Here is a 25,689-nt window from a genome sequence, read left to right on the forward strand (position 1 = left end):
TAATCAAAGAACTTATATGCATATATGTATAACCTATGGACACAGACAATTGTGTGGTAGCCTGGGGCAAGGGTGGCGGGAGGACAAGCAGGGTTGGGGGAGGAAACCAATGGGGGATGGAGAACATCTGTAATACTTTCAATAATAAAAATAAATTTTTTTAAAATTTTAATTAATAAACCTTTAAAAATATAAAAAATAAAGAACTGTTAAATGAGGAATAAAAGATCAACAGGCAAAAAAACAAACTAGCCTCTCTTATTCTGAGGATGACAGAAAAATAGCACCCACCATTCTTCTATTTCTGCAATTGCTATTATTTCTCTTCATTAAGACAAAGCAAAGCATTACTCCCCTAAAGACAACTTCTTCAAACACTTTAAAAATAAAAATATATTTTTCCCATATATCCAACAGGGCCACTCTACTGATACTAAAATGCGTAACTGAGCACATAGCTCCCTTGACAGACTGAGATCGCTCCACAAAAGCTCATCAGAGGTTCCCTTCCACACGTCCCTGCATCTCTAAGGGGCACTGAAGACACAAAGCTCTCCTTCACCTACCTCCTACTGAGCCCCAAGCTCAAATGTTAAAGCAGCAGGAGAAACAGATAATGCAAAGCCCTAAGTGTATATTATGGAAATAGAAAGAAAAGAAAAAAAACAGCATGCATTTGAAGATAAGTTTTTAAAAATCTGACAAGATTTCAAAAGTATTTTAACACCTTTACTGAGATAAAATACATATGCCATGAAATTCATGAAATTCATCTGTCTAGTGTATGGTTCAATGGTTTTAGGACATGTACAGGATTGTACATCAGCAGTCACTCCCTGTCCTTGCCACCCACACTCCCACCACCTCCAGCCCTAGGCAACCACTAATCTGCTTTCTGCTCTAACGGTTTGCTTATACTGGATATTTCACAAAAATAGGATCATACAATATATGGACCTTTATGACTGGTTTCTTTCATTGAACACAACAATACTCTGAAGTCAAAAGTACTGTGAAGAACTGGGGATGCTCACAGGTCCTCCCACGCATTCACTGCCTCTCAAGTGTTTCTCGAGCACCTTTTACAGGTAAGGCATATGCCACATGGGTCACAATGGATCTATTAATTCCGCCCTTGAGGAGCTAACTGCAAAGTAAGATGCTAATAACATAGCTATAAATAAGTACTATTTTAATTCAGAAAGTAGTGGTTGCCAAGCGAAAAATACAGACTAAATACCATGTGAGTTTAGAGGAAATCAAGGTCAGCAGAATGAAGTTCTGATAAGATCCAAACATCACTAAGCCCTTTGTTATTCTAACCATTGCACCCAGTATTTTTTCTCCCAAGAAATGTCCTCCCTCCTCCCCATCATACCCCACCATCAAAACCATCATGTCTGATTGTAAACTCCTGTTCGCCTTCAATATTCAGCTCAAACACCACCACCTCTCTCATAACGTCTACCCTGACCTCTCCAGGCAGAGTTAGTCCCTAATCAGTTCTTTATGTACATGTGTGCCTCCACTCCAGCTCACAGTACATTTCTCTGCTCTGTTCATCCATGAAACCCCAGCACTTAGCATAGTTAGTGCCTGGCACACAGCCAGGTCTGAATAAATGATTGTTGGGGAAAAGGCACAGAAAACAAAGTGACAGGCAAAGCGGGTAGACAGAAAGGTTGGCAGAATCAACCTGAAGTGTGTAAAAGGTGGCAGTCAAGTTATAGACATAGACGCTATATTAAAGAAGGAAAAAAGGAGACATTTATTGATCACCTGCTATTTTTCATTTAGTCTCCATAGCAACCATGTGAAATTATTCATTCCATTTTATCCTGGAGGAAACTGAGATGAAGATGACTTACACAGGATCACACAACTATTAAATGACAAAAGCTCTTTGAACTCTAAACAGACAATGTGAACACACACACACACACACACTTTTATTTAGAGGTAATTCGACTGCAAACTTCTCATTTGAAGAAACTGGGGTTCATTTCCTCTGAAACCTGTTTCTGAAAGAAGGCAAGCACAATACATCACTGCTGGCGAAGAGGGAGTGGTCATTTCATTTGGCCTGTGCAGCCTCTTCCTGGGTCTGGCTAGCTGGTACCCACCAGCCCTCCTGAGATACATCAGAATGAGGCTGCAGGCTGGAGTACCAGGGAGGCCACTGTGACAACTCAACTGCAAGAATTGTAAGTGGCTGGAGATAAGATAGTAATTCCCAACCAAATAGATAACATAGCCTTAAAAAGTTTTAGTTCAAAGCTCTATAAGCAATAATGAGCAATTTTTTTAAAAAATTACTGCTTTAAAAAGTTTTACTTAATCATTTTTGCAAAATGATGAACATAGCTTATGGCTATGTCAGGAGAGGCAGACCGTTTACTAGGACAGGGAAAAAATTTGAAGGATCAATTTATCATTCATATGTTTACCAGGTTTGATAATAAAGCATTATTTTTATATAATTCAATTCACGTTTTTCTTAGTCTTTTGCTACACAAACTGATAAAATATGTCAAAGGTCAAAAAATAATCATGGAAGAGGATTATAACCTCCCATAATCTTAAAATAGATACTCTAAAAAGTTTCTAAGATAGAATATTAAAGCAACCTCTTAGAAAATTTTTACAAAGAAAGATGTCACAAATGCAGTGTATGAGCTCAATCTTGTGAGATTCCCAGAAGTCAACATGTTATTTAGAAAAATTAAGGAAAAACATTGTGCCCAATGGGTATCTATGTTGTCCCACAAAATTAAACAAAAGCTGCTCAACCAGCCTCATTTTTCCTACCAGAAGAAACAGAGTTGATCAGCCACATCATGCCTGCACTGTGCATGTACACTCGAGGGAAAGCCAGCTCCTCCTGCCAAACATGTTTCATAGAGAAAAGTGAACTGAGAGTTGTTGCAAGTATCTGGTTAGAATATTTGTTGAAATAATTCATTTAAATAATTATAAGGGCAATATTCAGAATCCATGGCCCAGTTGGTTGCATTAATAAAGCAATAAAAATGTTTCTGGCAAACTGTCGATCTTAAATACTGCTTTAGTATTTTTATCTACCGTATTTTTCGGACCATAAGACGCACTTTTTTTCCCCCAGAAGTGGGGGGAAAAAGTCCCTGCGTCTTATGGTCCAAATATAGCCTACACATATACTTTAAAAAAAAAGTTTTTTTACTTGCCCGGCTCTGTGTGGTCTCTGTGTGCTTGCCCGGCTCTAAAATGGTTCTAAATGCTGCTGTTTACTTTACAGGGTTGATTACATGTGTTTATGACTGTGATGTTGGGTTTTAATGCACATAAAATATTTTAGGACACTATTTGTTTCAGAATCTTTTTTTCTTCATTTCCCTTCTCTAAAAACTGGTGCGTCTTATGGTCCAGAGCGTCTTATGGTCCGAAAAATACGGTAAATCAAAATCTTGCCCTGGCTGGTGTGGCACAGTTGGTTGAGCATTGTCCCATGCACCAAAAGGTTGCAGGTTCAATTCCCAGTCAGGGCACACACCCAGGTTTGTAGGCTTGATCCCCAGTAGGGGGTGTACAAGAAGCAGCAGATCAAGGTTTTGCTATCACATTCATATTTCTCTCTCTCCCTCTCCCCTCCACTCTCTCTAAAAAATCTTTTAAAAATATTTTTAATAAATCAAATCTATCGTAATGAGAGTAACTGATTTTCATATAATTCCTCAGGTCCATTCTCAAAAGTCAATATTTTACCTTATTTTTTAAAGTCATGAGATGGCCGTTAAGTCAACAGAACCAATTATATTTGAAGAATTTAGTGTGATTGCCAAAACCAATCTGATATAGTTATAGGCATTACCATTATTATAGAACATGGCAATAAGGCGAAAATGGTAAATGCCCAAATGAGCTAAGCCAAATTCTCAGCAGTTTGTTTTGTTTGTGTTTTTTTTTTTTTATCATTGTTAGTTAATGCTTGGCTACTTATGTATGGTCTGAACATACAAGGAAGCCAGCTCCCTAATCTCCCAGCCCTACCCACAGTGGCCAAGGGGACCTACTCAGAGGGTTTTTCTTCCAATCCTTAACCAGAGCCAATCCAAATCTCATGGGACAGGCATTTAACCCAGACTTGGGATCAGGAAAAACTTACTGGGGTAAGTGATTTCTAGGCATTGACCTGAACAATAAGAATTAGCCAGGTGAAAGGTAGGCCCTGGCCAGTGTTGCTCAGTGGTTAAAATGTCAGCCCACATACTGAATGGATGCAGGTTCAAATAGTGGTCAAGGGCTTATACCTGGGTTGCAGGTTCAATCCTCAGCCCCAGTTGGGGCACATTCAGGAGGCACCCAATCTATGTGTCTCTCTCACATCAATGTTTCTCTCTCCTTCCCTTTCTTTTTCTCTCCTCCTTCCTCTCTCTAAAAATCAATAGAAAAAATATCCTTGGATGAAAAATGAAATAAAAATTTAAATAAAAAACAGGTAGGAGGCGAGGTGAGAGTGGAACTAGGGTGGACTGGTGGAGGAACAGTGTTCACACAGAAAATAATAACAATGTCATGGACCCAAAAAGGACAAGTTCAAGGACACTCAAACGCTTCAGTGTGACTACACAGAGAGTTCAAATAAGAGAGGTGAGTCAAGAGGTGAAGCAGGAGACTGGCGTAGGAAATGGACTACAAGGGCCTCGTTGGCTATGTCACAGAAATTTATGTCATCCTAAGAGGAAAGGGGAGCCTCAAGTTTTAAACAGAGAAATGACATAATGGGTTTCAAGTTTTGGAAAGATTACTAGGGCTGAAATGAGAATAAACCGGGGAATGCAAGACTGAATGCAGGGACCCCAAGCTAGAGACTGACCATAAGACCAAGGCAGGTGAGAGATGATGGTGACCAGAGCAGGGCCATGACACCAGGAGTGAGAGAAACTAAAACTTGAAACCATAAAAATGAAAATACAGAACCTTGCTGCTATTCATCAAATACAGAGCAAGACCTGTGGATGTCCCTCTCATAACTATAGAAACAATGAGGGAGGTCCAGCAAAAAACTAAATCAGAAGAAAGCAATGAAGTAAGTCCCACCAACAAAGTCAATACACAGGGGCTTTCAGCAGCCATCTACCATCCCACTATACAATGTGAGATGTTCTAACCGCCTTATACCTTTTAATGAGGAGATACTATTACTACCCTGTAATATAATTTTAAGCCTTGATCATTTGATGTAAGCTCATGAAAACCCACATTTCAATTACCCATGCAGTCAGGGGACCCAGGGCATGCAGAACCAAAACTCTGTCTTAAGTGTGTCAGAGCAATTCTGTGGAACAATCTGAAGAACCTTACCACAAGGATCCCTATGGATTCCCAATGCTTTTCAGGCAACACTCAACTACCATGGCAGCTGTCACCAAAGTGCCACGCAGCCCTGGGGTCAGAACAGGTTTAAAAAGATTAAAAGCATTCATTGTTCCCTGGTAGCATAGATTTGGACCAGTTAGAGCTTTGGACCAATAATTCTGAATAAACAGAAGAGACAGAACAGGGTAAAGAGAAGAACTGAAATGCTGGGTCAGACCTATTTTTTAAATGTATTTTTACAAGGAAAACATCATCATCAACAATAACCTACTCTTTGGTTGACAGCTGGAAGGGTCAATGGATTGATTCTGAATAGCTCTGCTTGCGGCAGGAAAATGCACATTTGAAACTCCTTTGGGTAATTTAAGATCTCTAGGCCATCCAGAGGATGCCCTCAAAGTCTATCAAACACCAAGAAAGGCAACAAATATTGTTAATCAAGCATTTATTACCCCTGGCATACTAAATTTAAATTAAAAAATATTACACTTATCTATTGTCTGTCCTAAGCTATATGATCTATTAGAGCTCCTTATATAACCAATGTCTAATATTTTATTTTATAAGCTTTGAAGCATGATTATACAATTTTACTTTACAGTTATCTCTTTATAGGTTATGATATTTTATTGATGACATCCATGATATACTTACTTGTTATGCCCCATAATAACAACCGGTTCTATAAGAAAATACAATCCGCTACCTCCCAGTTCACTTTAGTGAATCTACTGCAGCAAAACATTGTTTCTTTAATATAGCTTCTCTTTTCCCTGTGGCCGCCGAGGGCACTTCCTTCCAGCTCCTGAGTCCTGTGACTGATGGCATTACTAGATTTCTGACCTAGCAAAACAGCTGCTTTTTCTAGTAACTCTGGAACAAGCAGGGAACCTCTGACCCACTTGAACAAACAGGGAACATCTGACTTGGAAGACTAATAGAAAGTAGATTTTACTACAGTAGTCACAGCACAGGGGCCTCTGAAGGTTTTATAAGCATCTGAGGCCAGTGGTCAATCAGGCAACCAAGAAATGCAAGCCCTAAGTCACAGATCTACTGATAGTGTGACACTAGCATTTCAGAACCTACGAAGCTTCTTTCCCCATAATTCCTTTCCTCCACTGCCACAGCCTTTCCTTCTCTGCGTGACTCCCCATTCACCAGCCAAAAGTCTGTGAAATATTAACCTCATTGTCAATGAAGCGTTGTTCCATTTTTTTTAAGTTTTCTATGCTCTCTTCTCAATTTAAAATAAAGTGAGCTTAAGTGTGTTGTGGTTTCTCAAAATGAAATACCAGAAAAGCAACAAGCAGACTGTCAAATTACAGTGGGGAGGGGAGGGAGATCTGGGGGAGATAAGAGACCAACCGAAGGACTTGTATGCATGCATATAAGTACAACCAATGGACACAAAACTCTGGGAAGGGTGGGTATGTATGGGGGGGGGGGGGGGGGCAATGGTAAAATATGTACACAGATAATAATTTAATAAATAAATAAAAAATAAAATAAATAAATAAAAATGAAATACCACAAAAAGAGTGATGAATCAAATGGCACAGAAGAAAGTGCCCTGGATCAGGAGAGAAAGGACTGAAGTGAGAGTCAGAGACTGCCACTAACAAGCCATGTGGCCTCTGTCACCAAATCCACTCAACACTCCTGTGCCTCTGCCACTTCTCCCTTAGTCACGTGGCCTCTGTCTTCCCTGCCTGCACTTCCCAACTCATCCTGTGCATTATCCCTCCAAAGCCCACTGGTATCATTTCACCTTCCCTGCTCAGGAATCGTAGATTGTGCCCTAGACTGCCTCAAACAGCTAAGGACAACCTTTTTTTTTTTAAATTTATTTATTTATTTTGCTATGGGGCCAATTAAGGTCAAATAAAAATGCTTATGGGGTTGCTTATTTTATTCATGAAAACTGTTAATTTAGTACTGTGCTGGAAGCATATTCTTATCATTATATTTGTTTGTTAAATATAAAAAATATCAATGAGAAATCAGCACTGCATTTGGGGCTATAAAAATGTCATTAAACCCTGGTAGAGTTGGTTGGAACATTATCCCAGTTGTGGATTCATTTCCTGGTCAGGACACATACCGAGGTTGGGAGGCAACTGAATGGTTTTTTTCTCACATCGATGTTTCTCTCCCTTAACCCCCTCTCTCTAAAATCAATAAACATATCCTCAGGTGAGTAAGAAGAAAAAAAAAGGTTATTAATATCTGAGTATATTTTAAAAGTAGCAACTAATGCAACTTTTTAAACTTGCATCCTAAAATTAAACAAACTTGCTCAGTAGCCACTGAGCACCACAGTATAAAAGTAAGCTCCTTAACTTGCCCAACTTGCCCACCCATGAGATACCTACATGCATTCTTTATCTGAAAAAATCTGGTCTGTGTACCGCCCCTGCCAGAAACACAACACCCCCCTCCCTTTTATCCTCAAGGTCTGGCTCAAGTCCGCTTTCCCTGATGGTCTGCCTGCCCCTGCTCTTGACTTTCTTCCTCTGAATCCCTAAAGCACTTGCTAGATCTCATATATTTTATCTCACATATTCGTTAATCTACTCAAAAACATTAACTAAGCAGTGAAGGGTACTACACTATTTTTTTATTTACTACACAGTAATGTTAAATATTCTTTCACCAAAAGAATAGTTCTTGAAGTCAAAGACCACTGCATGCTAATACTTGTTGATGGATGGAGAAAATAGCAGGAGTTAAATCATCCATTAAAGGTAGACTGTTTATGGATTTCAAACTACTAACTAGAGAACTTTATTTAAATCACACCATTAAACTGATAGTGTATATATTTCTTCCTTTTAGAAACTGTCAGGTAAATTATCTATTACAGCACACAAAAATAAGTGGAGAGTTGAGACACTGGCATCAGCAAATTTTCAGATTATTAAAAGTTAGAAATTTTGATATTTCCACTTCCTTCAGTTCTTATTTACTCAAGTCAAAGGAACAAGCCCAGTTTGTTTACAGTGAACTCTCCTACAGTGTTATGTCTAGTGAACCTTAAAGAGCTGCTATGACCCAGCGATCCCACTTCTGGAAATATAAGTCTAAAAACCTGGAATCACTGACTTGAAATAACACATGCATCCCTATGTTCATTGCAGCGATATTTAAAATAGCCAAGATCTGGATATAGCCCAAGTGCCCATCAGAAGATGAGTGGATAAGAAAGCTATGGTACATCTACACAATGGAATATCACTTGGCATAAAAAAAAAGAAAGATACTCTCCAAGTCCATCCATGGCAGCATGGATGGACTTGGAGAGTATTATGCTAAGTGAAATTAAGTCAGTCAAAGAAATACAAATACCATATGATTTCACTTATATGTGGAGTCTAATGAATAAAATAAACTATCGTATTAACAAACAAAATAGAATCAGATTCATAAATTCAGAGAACAGACTGCCAGCTGCCAGACTCATAGATATAGATTGACAGCTGTCACAGGGAAGGAGGATGGTGGGGCTGGGTGAAAAAAGAGAAAAGACCAAGCAAAACAAGAAAGACAAAAATTCACAGACGACAGGATGGTGATTACCAGAGGAAAAGGGGGTGAGGAAAAGTAGGAGCGTGAGAAGACTTGACACAATACAATATACAGATGATGTATTATAGAATTGTACATCTGAAACCTATATTATTTTATTAACCAATGTCACCCCAATAAATTCAACAAAAATTAAAAACAAATAAGTAAAATCAAAAGATGGCAAGATGTTAATGAAAAGGTAAGAGTATAACCATGTGCGATGGCATACCCTATGACAGCCAAAAGAAAAAAAATTCCCTATTATAAAAGCAAACCAATATAGTTGAGATAGCACAGTACACAGCAAAGAATCTGAGGCAGTAAGGACACAGTTAATTTCTTTAGAGCACATTCATTTATTAAAGTGGCATTACAATCTGCCATGTGTCACACAGTATATTATTTTGCCTGAACATGCAAATACTTACTGCAACGAGTCATTGATCTGGTTCAAGATTTGGCAAAAAATAGTTTCAGTAAACTCTTTAGAGTAACTCACTTCCTTACAGAATAAATTATATTCTTAAAACTATATATATGACAAAAGTTGACTCTACATAATAAATTCTAGGATTCTCCCTCCATCAAATCAGCTGCCCTACAATCACACATATGAATAGCGGAGGGCTGGTATGAATTACAGTTTTGTGAGGAAGAAAGCATTTTGATAAATATTAGAATTTCAATTCACATTTACTATATAATTCACTTGACACTGAAAAATGTAGGCAAGCAGGTGACATTTTTATCAATGTATTTTTGTAGACTTGAAAAAATTATTCTATAACACATAAATTATATATCTCAGGAAATCTATTATTGAGTACTAATAAGATTCCCAAATGAGACAAATACTGAAGAGAACAAACTTTGAGACTTTCTACTGTTATACAGTTTTTTTTTAATCTTAGGAAGAAGAAAGCTTTCTTTATTAATTTGCACAATTGTAGTCTAATTGCCTTCTTAACTTAAAGGCAAGATCAAAATAGCATGGCAAATCTTCATTCTTTTCTAGGGCTGGGTTGGAGAGGGTGAGAGAAATGTAGTCAAAGAAGCTGCACTATTAGTTTTGTTGAGTCTTTTTCACATGGTGCAGACAGAATTTATCTGACACACGAGGGCACACAGGTGTTCCCCAGCTACTCTGAGTCTGAGGAATCAATACCTCCAGCACACTTGTGACATGAGGTTAGGAAGCTGTGCTAAAGACTGAGGTGAAGATAGTATACCTGAGGGAAATCTGCCTTGGTGTTTCCACTCACCCACAATCCTGGGGGAGCTGGGATGTGGAAAAGGCAGAAAACAAGATTCACAAACACACAGAGCCATCTAGCTCCATAACCTCAGTCACCACATCATTAAAACCATCCGGTGAAGGTCACACTGCCGAGCACTGATGCAGTCTAGCCTAGAGCTGTGCAATCGAACTACCTGCAATGATGAAAATGTCCTGTACCTGCACTTGCCCAATATGGTGGCCACACGGGTTTACTGAGCACTGAAATGTGACCAGTGCAACTGAGCAGCTGAAATTACTTTATTTCATTTTAACTAACTTTAATTTAAATCTAAAGGCCACAGGTGACTAGTGGCTAGCATTTACAAGTGCAGTTCTAGCCTGACAAACAGAATACAAGGTGGTACTCAGAGTGTTCAGTGCCCAGGCTGGTCATGAACCAAAGAGTTCATCAGTCATGTCAAACCTAGCAATGGGAAGGGGTGGATTCCTCAGTACGGCCAGATGATTACAATGCCAGGGTCATGCTCTGAAGGCCACACCAGGAGCATTTACAAAAAGCTTCCCCACCCACATCCACTCTCAAAGGGTCAGATGAAGAAGCCCACCAAGAAGGAAAACACTTTCTCTCCTTCAACTCACTATTGAATGAAAAACCTATACAAAAAAAAAAAAAAAAAACCTATGAGCAACAATAATCACTTATAAATAGAAAGTTTTTCCTGAACTCAAGCAGAACATCACTATAAAGCAGTTCTTTCCCTCCAACTAGTTTCTGTCACATCCCGTATACAAAGGGAGCAAGGTGTCATTCAAATTACAATAAAACAGAGTGGTCAATATTTAACAGCATTTGATCTGAAGTCTAACAGACTGAATTCAACTACCACCTCCATCGCTTACCAGCTGAGTGTCTGTAAGCAAGACAATCATTTCAAGTCTCAGTTTCCTTCTATGTAAAATAGGTTAATAACAGTACCTTCCCCATAGGGTTATTAGGACTAAATGAGATAAGATATATAGGTAAAAGACTTAGCACAGTAGCTGGCATGTAATAAACACTATTTAAATAATATTTATCAGCATTTCATCATCATCATCATCCTATCTCCTTTAGGTTAAACCTTTTTTAACATTAGGTTAAAAAAAAAAATCTACCTAGGACAAATTGTATTTCAGATCAAATCCCAATTTTAACAATATCCATATATCAAGTTGATGTTGAAAAAGCAGAAAAAGACAAGTCATGGTGTACCTCAGAAGACAAGGAAAGTAGTTCAAATTATATTCTATGTACCACTGAGTTCCATCAAGGAGATGAGACATGAACTATTTTTTTTTAAAGACTGCCAAGGCCCCTGTGTGCAAGGCAAAGCTGAAGGACCGAAGAGAGAAAGCAGGAAGCCAGTGAAGAGGCCTCTGCAGAAGACAGGTAAAGAGATGCTGACTACTTGTACTGGAGCTCAACAGTGGATACAGGTGTGAAAGAACCTATTCAGCATGTTCTAGAGATGATGTTGACAAGACAAGTTATGTCATAAGTAACAGAAGAAACAGGATGAACCCCCATTTGGAGGCTTGACTACCTGTACTATTTACTGGGAAAGATAAGAGAGCAGAAGCAACTGTAGCTAGATTAAGGAGACCTCCAAGTGGAGACTTCAAGTGGGTAGATGTCTAAGTTGAGTTACATGGAGAGGTCAAGGCTAGGTGGAATTTGGGGACTCACAGCATCTACATAATTATTCAAAAGGTGAGATTACTTAGTGGAAATCAGCAAAGCAGGCAAGACTAAGGATGCAAGTGAGGTGGGAGGAAAACCAGTGCAGCCCAGAAGCCAAAGAAGGGGTTTCCAGCAAGGAGGGAGTGGTCACGCTCTAGCCAACATTATTGAACTATGCAGCCTTCCTAACACTCCCATTAAACAAGAAGTTTTAAAAGGGCAAGAACTATTTCTTCTCTATCTTGGTACCTTCTGCTGTAAATATATCAAAAGCTGAATTCATGGTTACCACTTAATGGTTACGAAACGTGAATGGCATTTGGACAGCATCTCACTTTTCTCAATGTATTTCAATCTGTAGCCAGATTTACCACACAACACCAATAATAAACACAGGCAATTCTCATTCAGCCCACAATTAACCATCCTGACTATTTTCTCATTGCCACTTCACCAATAAACCACATGTCCTTTCATTGGATGGGGCAACAGGAACAGTGCCACACATTGCAGGTGCTCAATAAATATTAGCTGGACAGATCAGGTAGGAGAGAGGAAAGGAAAGAGAAATACTCACTTATCCTGCATGACGCACAGATAAAATGAGGCTTAATAATCCCCTATGTATTTCATTTAACACTTTATTTTAATCAATAATTAAGACTGACTATAAAGAAATAGACTGTTTATAAACTTAGAAAATAAGTATTAGAAAATACTCATGGGAGATAGTTCACAATTTGGAGACAGTAAATCAATACTTTCTAAATTGATTTTTTAATAAATATTTACTATTCAATCTCTAATATCTCTGCAAGTAATCCACTTTACACAAAAAAAGATAATGGAGTAACCTTCCAAAGCCTAACAGAGGATTCAGGAGCTAGGTGAGAAAAAAATTTTCCAAAACACTTGTTTGAAAGCAGATTCTTCTACTTTTAGTTCAAAACACTTTAAAAGAAACCCTGGTATTCCCTAGAAAAAGCAGAGCATCCAAATAACTAAAGAGAGACGTGCCAAAGATCTTGACTATCGAATGAATTTTCACGACTTCTAATTTAGCTACAAAAAAATCTAATACTAAAATTCTGAAATACCTGAGGAATATCGGTGAGACTTCGAACCTGATGGAGAAGTTTCCTTCATACGATCAATCACATTTTCCGAAAGCTGAAAAGCAACATCAAAATAAAATCAATTATAAAAGAGCAAGAAAGAGAGCAGTACAATAGCATCCAAGTAATTTAATCATCCATATCAATATATAATGAATGGCCTAAAGAAATTGGGCTAAATCTAATAGCTATAAAACTAAAAGCAAGTAAGAACAGTTTTAAGATTTCAAGTTGCACCCCACAGCACTACTTTTTATTTCTTCTAATGCACTGCTAATTGCTCATTATAAATAGCTTCTCCTCATTTTATACTGTGCACTAAATGGTAACCTCTGAGAAAATGCAAGCCGTCAGAACTCCTTCAACTTTCTTTCCCCAATCCTACAAATTAATGTATGTGTGCAATGGGCCTTAGCTCCTTCCTTCCCTCCAGTTCCAAAGGAAATGATCTGGTCCTCCCCACTGTTCAAAACTAACCACAATCAGCCTTTCAACAGATTTTATTATGCACCAACTATGTGCATAATATGAGACTTTAGGTACTCAGCAATCAGCAAGTTGTTTAAGATAGAGAAGAAACAGGAAATCATTAGGCATCCCATATAATAAAAGGCAAATATGCAAATTAACCGAAAGGCAGAACAACCTGTCCCTTTGATGCACACTGACCACCAGGGAGCAGACGTTCAGCACAGGAGCTGCCCTCTGGTGGTCAGTGTGCTGCCACAGGGGGAGCAGTGCTTAGCCAGAAGCCTGGGAGCACAGTGGCGTGGCGTGAGACTCTCCCACCTCCACAGCAGCCCTAAGGGTGTCTGACTGATGGCCCCCGAGGGTTCCTGGACTGCAAGAGGGCGCAGGCCGGCTGAGGGACCCCTCCTCCCCCAAGTGCACAAATCTCATGCACCGGGTCTCTAGTTTAAATATAATATGAAGAGTGCTACTCAAGACAGATGGCCTGTGATGAACTCAGAAAGCATAATGGGTGGAGCATCTCGGTAGGCTTTGGGAGTGGGGCTGCTCATGGGGCTGGGAAGGTTGAATAGGAGTTAGGAGGAGGAGTAGGATAAGAGTACTCCAAGAGGAAAGAATAACAAACAAACAAATAAGCAGTTGGCAATATGGCAGAGGCTCTGAGGAACACTCAGGTTTCAAGATTTGAGTCATCATCCCTCAGTTCTAGCATATCATCCTTTTTCATTTTCTTTACAGCACTTACCACTAGCTGATGCTTTCTTATTTACTGCCTGCCTTTCACACTAGAAAGAAAGCTCCATGAAAGCAAGGATGTGGCTATCCTGTCTACTATGTTATCCCCAGAGCCTCAATAAGTCTGGTTAATTGGATAAATGGTTAAATAAATGAATGGAACAACATGAATGAATAAAAGAATGGCTGAAGCAGGAAGCTGGAGAGGGGGCTTAGTGAGAGAAGATGGAAAGAGGATTAGGTTTTGACTACTCTTAGTAAGCCCTTCAAGTTAAGGAGTTTGAACTTGATCCCGGGGCACACTGGGCACTACTGGAGGATTTAAGCAGGGTAATGACACAATCAGACTGATCAGATCACTCTAGCTACAGTGTATAGAACAGATTGAACAGAAACAAGAACAGAAGCAGGAAGACCAATTAAGAAGCCATTAAGCATATGTCTACACAAAGACGAGCACAGGAATGCTCACAGCATCGTTATTCATAATAGCAAGAGTGGAAACAAACAAATGTCCATCTACTAGTGAATGGATAAACAAAACATTATACATCCATACCATGGAATACGATTCAGCAATAAAAAAAAAAATGAAGTTCTGATATATGCCACAACATAGAAAAACCTAGAAAAGAGTTAAAGTGAAGGAAGCCAGACACAAAAGGCCTCAGATCATATAATTCCATTTCTATGAACTACCTAGAAAAGGCAACTGGATTTAGACAAAAAGCAGATAAATGGTGGCCTAAGACTGGGGTGGGAGTAGGGAATAACTGTAAATGGGCATGAGAGCGCTTACTGGGGTGAAGAAAATGTTCTAAAACTAAATTGTGGTGACAGTTACACAACTTTATAAAAATTTTTTCACTTTTATTTTTTATTGTTTAAAGTACTACAAATAGTATTAGACATGTCTCCTTTTTTCCCCATTGACCTTCCCCGGCCTCCCCTACCACCGAACACATGCCCCCACCCTCCTCCCCCACCCCCCCAGTGTCTTGCATCCACTGGTTATGCTTATATGCATGCATACAAGTCCTTTGGTTGGTCTCTTACCTCCCCAGACTTTTCACTGAATTTACAACTCTAAATTTATTAGAAAGCATTGTATACAGAAAACAGATAAATTTTATAATAGGTAAATTATCTATATATCTATATATATAAAAGCCTAAGTGACTGTTACAACTGGACGACCAGACAACCAAATGACTGGACAGTAGCTATGATGCTCACTGACCACCAGGGGCAGACACTCAATGCAGGAGCTGCCCCCTTATGGTCAGTGCGTTCCCACAGCCAACTCCTGCTGCCAGCCAACCACCCATGGTCCCTCCCCCATTCACCTCCAGGCCAGCCAGCCCCCTATCAGCCCCAATCAGCCCTATCACTGGGCCTCTAGTACCCTGCACAAATTCTTGACTGGGCCTCTAGTACCATGATAAAGTTGTTTTGGGGGGGAAATAACTAATGGCAATCCAGAAAGGACAAATCCAAAATATATTTAGGATTCAACACAGCTAACATTCACTGAGTGCTTACAGTGTCCCACCCTAAACTAAGCACTTTACTCATAACAATACCATAAGATACTTTTAGTACCTCCATTGTATAGATCGCATGTGTCAAACACAAGGCCCGCGGGCCAAATCCATCCCGCCAGGCCTTGCAATGTGGCCCGCACCGTGATGTCATCACTGTACTCCGCTGCGTTTCCATCACAATGACAGTTTATGACTGTTCAGTAAACCATTTGGCCCGCGATTTAGGCTGGATTTTAGATTTTGGCCCCTTCTCTGATTGAGTTCGACACCCCTAGTATAGATAAAGCACAACCAGATTAAATAACTTGCCCTGGGTTTTACAGTTTACTAGTAGTGAAACCAGGATTTAAATCCAGAAATCCTGAATCTCAAGGTCACGCTCAAGAATCCTGTTTCATGCCACACTCAGTGTCTGACTAGATGTGGGAGTGAAGCAGAAGTCACCAAGCAGGAAGCCCAGGGTTCTGGGTCATGTAAATGGGTGATCCCCTCCTGAACTCAAAGACCTGTTTCCAATTTCCCTTCCCTAACCCTATACAGCAGTGAAAGTGTCCTGGTAAGTCACCACTGACCAAACAAATAACCTTTATGTTTATGTTTCTATTTTAAAAATCTATATATATATATAAGCCTAATATGCAAATTGTCCCTTTAGGAATTCAACCAGGAGTTCGTTCACTTACTATGACATGTGCTAACCAGAGGGCGGTGCAGAATGAAGGCAGGCCCCGGTTGGCAGCTGGAAGGACCCAATTGACCTTGATCGCCAGCCAGGCCTAGGGACTTTACCTGTGCATGAATTTTGAGCACTGGGCCTCTAGTCTTTTATATTTCTATTTATAAAGCACTTAATTTATGTGGGTTCCCTTTAGCATCTAACACTTTGGTAACTCCCTCTTCTGGAAATCCCTCCTTAGGCTTTTCTGGCATCCCGCTGCCTGGCTGTCCTACAACTCTGATCACATCTCTTTCACGGGCATCCTCTCCCCTGACTACCCTTAAATGTCAAAGAAGCCCACACCCTGTTCTTTGCCTTTTTTCTTCTTCTCACTCTAGAGCTCTTGCTGGTGCTTTCATCCACTCCAGTTACTTTTAAATGTTATTGACAATAAATGAATTCTAAATCCATTATCCCCAGCCAAGACCTATATCCCAAAAGCCAAACCTATGCTGTACATTGAATTGCCTAAGGGAAACCTCCCCTTTAGACTACAAGCAGTCCAACTGAACATGTCCCAAATTGAATTGGTGCTTGCCAAAAATCTCCTCTTGCATTCCTAATCTCATCAAGGAGACCACCTCCACAGAATTTCCTAAATCAAAACATAGGATAGTCTGAGACTCTTCTCTCCCGCTCATTTTTAGCCATGACTTCCTAAGCCCCTAATTATTTAATGAATCCATCATCTCCTCTCCAATCCCATGTCCCTTGCTCAAATTCATGTCACCATCGATAATCCTCCTAAAATACAAACCTGATTACATATCTACCTGCTTCAGATCCTGCAAGTTACCTTCTATCAACAGGAAATTCCAAATTCTTTGCATGGGGTTGAAGACTTCCTCATCATCTAGTTTTATGGCTTCTCTCTCCAACCTCAACTTCTTTAGCTTTTCCCTTAATATTTCAAACCCTCCCTGGCACCTTGGAAGGGAATCACCATTCAAAAATCCAGTTCAAACATCCCAACACCTTCTCTCACCACAGTTCCCCCTTCCAGCCCAACACTGCCTAAACAAAGCTGCCTGCCCTGTGCCCACCTTCCACAAATCTCCAACAGGCCTTTCCACAAAATTGTGAGTTCCTACATATTATGTTCACTAGGCCAAGCACTAATTAAGGCCTTTGGGATACATCAGTGAACAAAATAGTTTCTACCTACACAGTTATTTACAACTCAGGAACTAATCAGAATGATGGTAGGACAATAAAGGAAAAGACCACAGCTCAAAAGCTGTGAACCTGAAGGAAAACCCCAAGACTCCTTCCCTGGAAGAGAAGTGAGAAAGGAGAGCGCCAGGGGACTTGCTATTTGAAGATGCCAGGGCTAAGTGCATCTCTTCCAACAACTGAAAGCCACTGAGACTGCTGCTGAAACTCTCTTGCAAAGCTGAAATGCATCTTGGGAAAAATCCTTTAAGACTGACTCAAGTCCTCTCAATTTAAGATGAGATAAAAAGAGAGATCCTGAGTAACATCCAATTATGAGCAACATCAGGACCACAAGCAGTAACCCCCAACCTCTACTCCAGTGCTTTCTCCTCTATTAAACAATATACTCCATGTTGTTTAAAATAAAATAAAAATATCATCACTTGCTCTCAAGGAGATAAAATAAACCTCAAGCCGAAACCGGTTTGGCTCAGTGGTGGAGTGTCGGTCTGCGGATGGAAAGGTCCCAGGTTCAATTCCAGGCAAGGGCATATACATTGGTTGTGGGCACATCCCCGGTAAGGGATATGCAAGAGGCAGCTGGTTGATGTTTCTCTCTCATCGATGTTTCTAGCTCTCTATCTCTATCCCTTCCTCTCTGTAAAAAATCAATAAAATATATTAAAAAATAAATAAAAATAAATCTCAAGTTTTAGAGTCATAAAGCTAGTTTAATTGCTATATAATGTACTATATATATTATACTAATATAGTATGCTACGCAATTATGTTTATAGTATATATGTATCTATAGTATATATTACAATACTGTGTTATATACAATATATACTACATACACTATATATGTACAATATATACTATATACAATATACAATATATACTATAAACTACATATCTAATATAGTTTGTGTTTAAAGCTAATATGACAAATATAATTTTATCTTTGAATTTATATATCTCAGGTGAAAGTCAAAGAACTACAACTACATTAAAAATGTATATATTGAATATATAGTTATATGTGTGTGTGTGTGTGTGTGTGTGTGTGTGTGTGCGCGCGCGCGCGCGCACGCTCGTGCATGTATACCTAATCAGAGGTGCATGTGCTTGCTAAATATCAAGCACTAGCTATATACCCTCACCTGTATTGGAAACAGACCACCATAGTTCTAAATACCACTTCATCTCCGTCTCACCAAAATCTAAGCCTTGCCATTGTCTATTGCTACTTTCAAAATGAATGCTACAAAAAATCCTCCAACCCCCAAATCAGCCTCAAAAGTATCATTCTTTAAGAGTAACATGAAAAGCTTGCCCAGAACAGAGGAAAAAACACTGGCCACTTACTAGCTGCAACCAGTCTAGGGAGGCACCTCAATGGGCCTCTGTCCTCTTCTGAAAACTGGAAATAATGCCAACGTCTGCAGTTACAGGAAGGGTAACAGGTACCATCACAAACTCTAATGTGCTCCACACATACTGGTAATTATCAATATTGCTCTGGTCACTGGGACTTCAACTGAACCTTCATCTTGGTTTCCTCTCATCCGTTCAGCCTGAGTGTGTTCTGAGCTCCTGCTCCACGTGGTACAGAAGAAAAGGCCGCTAGACCTTGCATTGGGTCCTGGGACAGCATAGAAGGTGCCAATTGTTCCCTATCTATGCTCTCTGGGTAGTAAACATGCAAATGTCTCTTTCAACCTAATCACTAATTATTTCTTGTTTTTATTTTTGTCAAAAATAAAGTGTTTATTTAAATGTCAAATTCAGAACATTTCCCACTCTGGTCTTTGGTTACGTTTTTTAAGTAAACTTATAAGCATGTCCTCCAAAGGAGCACACTTCATTTTTGAGTTGATAAACATGCTGTAGGGTTGCCTTATTGAGAGTCAACCTCTTTGTTGTTGTTACTGTTCTTAAACTCATTCCTAAGGGCATTCTCAGGCCCTACCCCGGAGCACCAATGGCAGCCTCCCATTGACTTACCTCTCCCAGGCCATTCACAGCTTCGTGGATATAAGCAAGAGCCATGTTATCCTTTGGATCTCAAGTTAATACCCGCTGAGCTGACCTTCCAGACCCACACACTCACCTGCTCCCCTCTGTGGACTGTGGTACTCACTGTGAAGCAGCTGCCAAGATTTAGAGATGCTGGCCAGGGTTATACACACAACATGTAGCTCAGAGCAGCTCTTCTTTCTGATCAAAACTGACCCAAAATGGAGGTCAAAAGTACAACATAAGCTTCTGCAAGAGCCAGATAAGCAGCTTCTGTATGAGATGCGACTTCTTTAGGAAACACCTTTCCTTACAGAGTACTTTTCCTAAAGGTCTACAGCTGCTATCCCTGGTTTCCAGACATCTCTGGAATCTCCATCAAGGCAAATACCAAGTAGGACTTACAGAAATTATTGGTAGCAAAGAGTGGTGAAATAACCAAGATATAGTCCTACACACATTAATGCTAGAATTATGCTCTGGGGTCCATTGAATCAGGAGTCTATGGATTAATTCCTCAATTGAATGCAAAACTGTCCACTTATTGCATTGTTCAGGGCAGAGTCCAACTTACAGATGTATAGCAGTCTTTGAGTAACAGGAGTTAGGAACCACTGTTGTCATGTAGGGAGAAGAGAAGCAGGCCTGCCAGCAAAGCAGAATTCAGTCCCCTGACTTGGGTTCCCAGCCTGTTCTCTATTGCTCCTGGAAACAAATCTGAGTAAATGGGGCTGACCAATATTTGGTTTGTACTGATCACCACACCATGCACTCCAGAGAAGAGGAAAATATGTGTATCTTCCATAGTCTCCGACTCATCTCTCCCCACCCACCTTGGCTGTTCTTATCAAAAATTAGCACAAATACACCACCCACCAACCCAGAATCCAGTATTTCTCAGCAACAGGAGACTGGATGGGATAGATAAAAATAAAGTATTTGTACTTCCAAGGAACAGAGTAAAAGGAGAAAGAGACTTTTAAGTTGCCATTCTCTTAGATGGAGGATTAGAATCACATGAGGCAGAACCATTCAAGCCCTCACCTCTACAGCAGTTTTTCTCATCTTCCAGATGTCTTATCAAATTGGTTAAAGGACTCAGACCCGTTTTCTCCTTTGGTCTTCCTTCCATGCAGCATAGGTCATTTTCTGTGAGAGTACTGGTTTTCTTTACAATTACCATTTTAAGATATAGGCTCCAAAAACTGCCATTATTTTTTGTGAGAAATTACTCCCAAATACTTATGGGCATGGGGGGCGGGGAAATGCCATTTATATAATGTAATTTTCAACTTATGTTTGTAGTTTGTAATTTTTAGCTTAGGTGTATAGTTTGTAAGTTGTATTTCTTTGTATTTGTTATTAGTGGGAACTATGAACTTCTACAGTCTGTATAAAATCCAGAAAGCTGAGCATGGTACAATGCCCAAGAGACTCATGGAAAGGAACCAACCATCCACCAGTGAACTGGTTACCGGGACAACACCCCTTACCACTCCCCATGACTGACTGGATTTGCAGCCTCTATGAATGTACTCTCTCCGGGAGCCTCAACAACATCCCACATGAAATAACCTCCTCCTTAGAGGCTCTCCACGGCCAGTGCTTCCCAAAGCACTAGTTACATCCCATGTGAGCAGGCACAGTACTGGCTCCTGTGAATCTCAGCTTGCAACTTCAAGGCCAGGTGCAAAGATTAGCTTATGCCTGGAAAGCACGATAAATATTAGTTTGAAAGTGATACACGCATTGAAGTTGACATTTGCTCTGGAAGGGTTCGCTCGCAGCTCTGATGTTTCAGATAAACTTGTGAAAGCCTGAGTAGAGGCACACTTGCCAAGCAGGCCCAGCAGGTGCTCAGAAAAATCCTATTAAACACATGCAATATAATAAAAATGCTTGGTCTTTCTTATCACAAGAAATTTATTTTAGACTTGGAGAGGGGGTGGCAGGAGGGTGGCCTTTCATCCAACCTCTTAGTTATTTCAGATTCAAAGTTAGAATCAGGTGTAAGAATACAGGTTATTCTATGGAAGTGTGGGGAAATTGATATCCTTATCAATTACTAAGGATAAAGGAAGAAAAAAACAAGACCTCATAAATACTATGAAAATAACACCTGATAGGTGAGAAGAAACTTTAAACCTAAAATTATAAGTAGGTGTTTGAATTGCTAGCTCTTGAAGCAAGAAAACTCTAGGAAACGTGATCTATTAATAAATGCAGCCTAGCCCTGGCCAGTGTGGTTCAGATGGTTGAGCAGCATCCTGTACACCAAAAGGTCTCCAGTTTGATTCCTGGTCAGGGCACATGCCCAGATTGCAGGTTCGATCCCAGGTTGGTCGGGGCACATACAGTAGGCAACAGATAGATGTTTTTTCTCTCACATTGATGTTTCTGTCTCTCCCTCCCCACTACCTTCCTAAGGAAAAAAATAAAATCAATAAAAACATATTTTAGAATAATTAAGCACATCCTATTACCCAAAGCCTCCTGTTGCTTACTATATGTTACTCTTTGTATATTACGATAAATGAAGATGAAATTAATATCCGTATCAGTGGAACACAGAGTTGGTTTTCCTGCCATGACCAAGTCTGTTAACCTGTTGGTACACTCTCATTTCTTATGAGTGTTGACATAAATGTTTGACAATTGGGCAAATTTGGAAAGTTTTCTTCAGCCAAGTGGAACTAACCTATCTTCAATTCAACAGTGAAATTTGGGCCTCATCAGCACCACGTTTCCATTACCTAAAAACAGTGGCACACTTATGAAACTGCCATCGTTCCTTATCCTTCCCCATTCCTCCGGGAGAAGAAATGACTATTTCAAGCTAAGAATAAAATAACTAGCTGAGCACATCTAAAAACACCTGGACAACCATCACACCGGCAATCAGTTGCAGACCTCAGACTCCCATTTCCCAGACCACACCTCTTCAGGTATGCCTGTGGGAGCACAATATATTCTTACTACTACCTATTATTTTAAGTTTCCTTATCCACCCTCTGATCAGCTCTCGCTACAGTTACTATTCGTATAAGTACTAAAAGCTCTCAAAGTACTGTGCTAGATGCTTACATACATTATGTCAAATTCTCACAAGCAGTGATGGATACCTAAGTATCACAAGTATGCTACATTATCCGGAAAGACTGAACAGGGGAACACATCAAAAGTGGCCTGGCCAGGGCCACACAGCGAAGTGAGAGGCAGAGCTAGGACCAAACCCAGGTCTGCCTGGTTCTGAAGCCCATGCTCTTTCCACAAAACCACACAGAACTGCCGAAGAATCTTAGAATATGAGGTGTGGAAGGAGCCCTATGTAACAGCTGCCTCTCATTAAAAATCCACGACGTGCCATGTGCTCTCAATACCTTACCTCATCTTCTTAGCATAATCGAGCAGTGCTGGTTCAGGACAATGAAATAGGAACAAATATGAGACTTGTCCAAGGCTGTAGGTGGGTGAACACCTAATGTGAGATGTAAACTGGGGTATATTTAATTCCAAGTTGGGGTTCTTTTGACCAAGACCTCGAAAAAAAAAATCGCAGTGGCCCGTTAGGACTAACAATTCAACAGCATGCTATTTTTAGAGGAAACTGCAACGGACTGAGTACGGCCACAAGAAATTTACAGTGCCACTAAACTCACAGGATTTCAAAACTGGAAAAGATGAGAGAGCTTAGTGCAGTCCTCAAGCCCCATCATTTTGCAGATGGAAAAGCTGAAGATCAGAGAGATTGCAAATCATCCTTAAAAAAAGGATTGGAAGCAACAGGGAGAACACTGACAGAGCATTCCAGGTGAAGGGTATATACTGAAGAAAAAGAAAGCACAGAGGTCAAGTACGCCTAGTGTGTGCTTAAAGCAGAACAATAGATAACGCGTACGCTGTAAGAAAGAAAAAATAAAAAGGCATCTCCATTAAGTTGAATGCCCAAAGGAATTAGCTTCTTTTGAGTAAAAAAAAAAAAAAAGTTTAAAAATAAAAGGCTTTTTTAGTCAATCTTCCCATTTTGATCTAATGCCTATCCCTACTTAATTAACTTTATCTAATATTTGACATGAATCTCTGCTGTGGCCAAATTCTCTTTTAATTTTGTTTGTTGCCATAACCGTGTCTATACTAGAGTATGTGAACATGGATTTATACAATGTCTTCTCACCCAAAACTTACTTTGCTTTTCCTTGCTTTTATGTCTTTTCCACCCTTTGGTTTAGAACACTCAACGCCTAAAGGAAAGATTAAACAAATCTCTGCATAAAACTCAGAGTTTACAGTAATTGTTATTTTACTCCAAAGGGTACCAACCAAACCACAAAAGCTCAAAGAATGCAGCCTCCGACATCTTATTTTTAAAATGTGGTTATGCCATTAATTAATATGCTATAAAGAAATGCTGGTCACAGACCAAAGATTGAGTTCCACAGTCTGAGTTTCCGTAAAGAAGACTTTAATAAATTCTTCTCAAGGTAACAGTTTCAGAGTAAAAAGTTTTTAAACACTTTCAAGTACTCAATAAGTTTTATTTCCTCATAACAAACACTAAAAGTAATTAACACATATAGTTCACTTATGCTGGATGTGTAATAACACAGGAAGAAAAGTAAAAACTACTATAAAACTCTCTGACGTCAAAGTGCATCATTTACTAGAGTCAGGCAGACTTCCAAAAACGTGAGGCTCCAAGTTCAGGTGCAGGGGAGAAGTTAGTGCTGGGATACTGACACCCTGGAGAAAAAAATCAAGTTTTCAGCTTCTGTACCAAGCACATGGCTGCGGGAAACTGACATCTTCAATGTCTGGGAGGAAACTGACCGCGTTCCTCCCAGTGGTCTGACAAACTGCAATCCTATCCCAAGCCCTCTCAGGCTGGCAGGCACCGGTCCTCAACCAACTGGGTCTCGTCCAGAGAACTAAGGCGTGACAGGCCACAGAGGAGGTGCCCTGGAAAGACGAGCTGTCAAGTGAAATCGAAGGGAGAAGCCAGAAGTCACCGGAGGCCAAAAAAAAGTCTTTGATGGATGAATATGTGGGTGTGTACGTGTTGGGGAAATGGGTGGTCTGAGATAAAGAGTGCTAAACGAGAGAACAAATAACGGGTTCCTTAAAATGCCACTCCATCCCAAGAGAGGGAATGTGGGCAGTGCAAAAGCAAGGTATGGGGTCCTGAACGCAGGAGAAATAAGGCAAGCCTCATTGCACAGGTGGGTATAGTGAGGCGGGTTTCGAATTAAGTCCCGCAAGGAGTGAGCAATGCAGCCAACACTCTACTTACTGTAAGCCTCGGAGGATCTAAATCAACCTGGCTCTCCCCACCCACCCACCCACCCATCCAGCAAGTGCTCAGCACTGGGCACACAACCAGATCACAGCTCTGCATGAAGGTCCTAAGTCTTGTAACTTCCAGCTTCTTTGCAGAACTCAGCTTCGGATCGGACAACCCTGGGGGGCCAGGACGCGGGAAACTAGGCTGAGCGGGTCGCGCGGGAAGGTCGGAGGTGTGGGGTCCACGTCCCAGCACTGGCCCTCCGCCCGTCCACTGTCACTCACCCGAATGCCCTTCACCACGGTGATGTTCTCATTCTCGTCCGCCTCGAAGGTGACCCGGCGCGTGCTGGAGGCCCCGCCCATGGCGTCTCCGGTCCCTGCAGAGTCCCAGCGCGGACCCCCGAGCACTTGCGGCCCCACGCGCACACACGCGCGTGGACGTACCCGGGCGCTTGCCTTGCACGCCGGGAGCAAGGCCACGACCCCCAGGAGCAAGGAGAGGGCGCCGGTCCTCAGCTCCCGCCTTTTCCGGTCACGTTCCACAACAAGAAGCCTCTGGTTGGTGAGAGATACAAAAGGCCCGCCTCTACTCGGAAAGGACACCCAGATTGGTTGTTCCAGACCCGGATACTATGGCAACAGGTGGTGTTTGACAAGGTTTCCGGAGCCCCTGGGTACAGTGGGAATTGTAGTCTCCATTTGGCCCCAGGGGTTGCTGGGACAACTCGCCCTAATCTGGAGAGTGTGGCATTCTGGGAGTTGTGGTC

General features: G+C 40.6%; 1 protein-coding gene and 1 long non-coding RNA gene across 3 annotated transcripts in view; one reads left to right on the top strand and one right to left on the bottom strand.

Annotated features, from left to right (window-relative positions):
- CHCHD3 (coiled-coil-helix-coiled-coil-helix domain containing 3) overlaps positions 1–25,470 on the bottom strand; it is a 253,270-nt gene extending 227,800 nt beyond the window's left edge. The window contains exons 1-2 of one of the 2 annotated variants that reach the window (XM_045576846.1): positions 25,205–25,470; positions 12,988–13,055 (exon numbers count right to left, since the gene is read on the bottom strand). In XM_045576846.1, the coding sequence (XP_045432802.1) occupies positions 12,988–13,055; positions 25,205–25,285 (149 nt within the window). In that variant the 5' untranslated portion in view covers positions 25,286–25,470. Of the gene's footprint in view, positions 1–12,982; positions 13,056–25,204 lie in introns of both variants that reach the window. The other variant, XM_045576849.1, reaches the window with a different exon arrangement.
- On the top strand, positions 1,500–13,058 carry LOC123651798. The gene is made up of 4 exons (XR_006740730.1): positions 1,500–1,511; positions 1,667–1,669; positions 9,235–9,256; positions 12,988–13,058. It is a non-coding gene; the product is annotated as an uncharacterized LOC123651798 (long non-coding RNA).
- Positions 25,471–25,689: the final 219 nt, after the last annotated feature.

Source organism: Pipistrellus kuhlii, unplaced genomic scaffold (genome assembly GCF_014108245.1).
Source record: "Pipistrellus kuhlii isolate mPipKuh1 unplaced genomic scaffold, mPipKuh1.p scaffold_m20_p_10, whole genome shotgun sequence".
NCBI lineage: Eukaryota > Metazoa > Chordata > Mammalia > Chiroptera > Vespertilionidae > Pipistrellus > Pipistrellus kuhlii.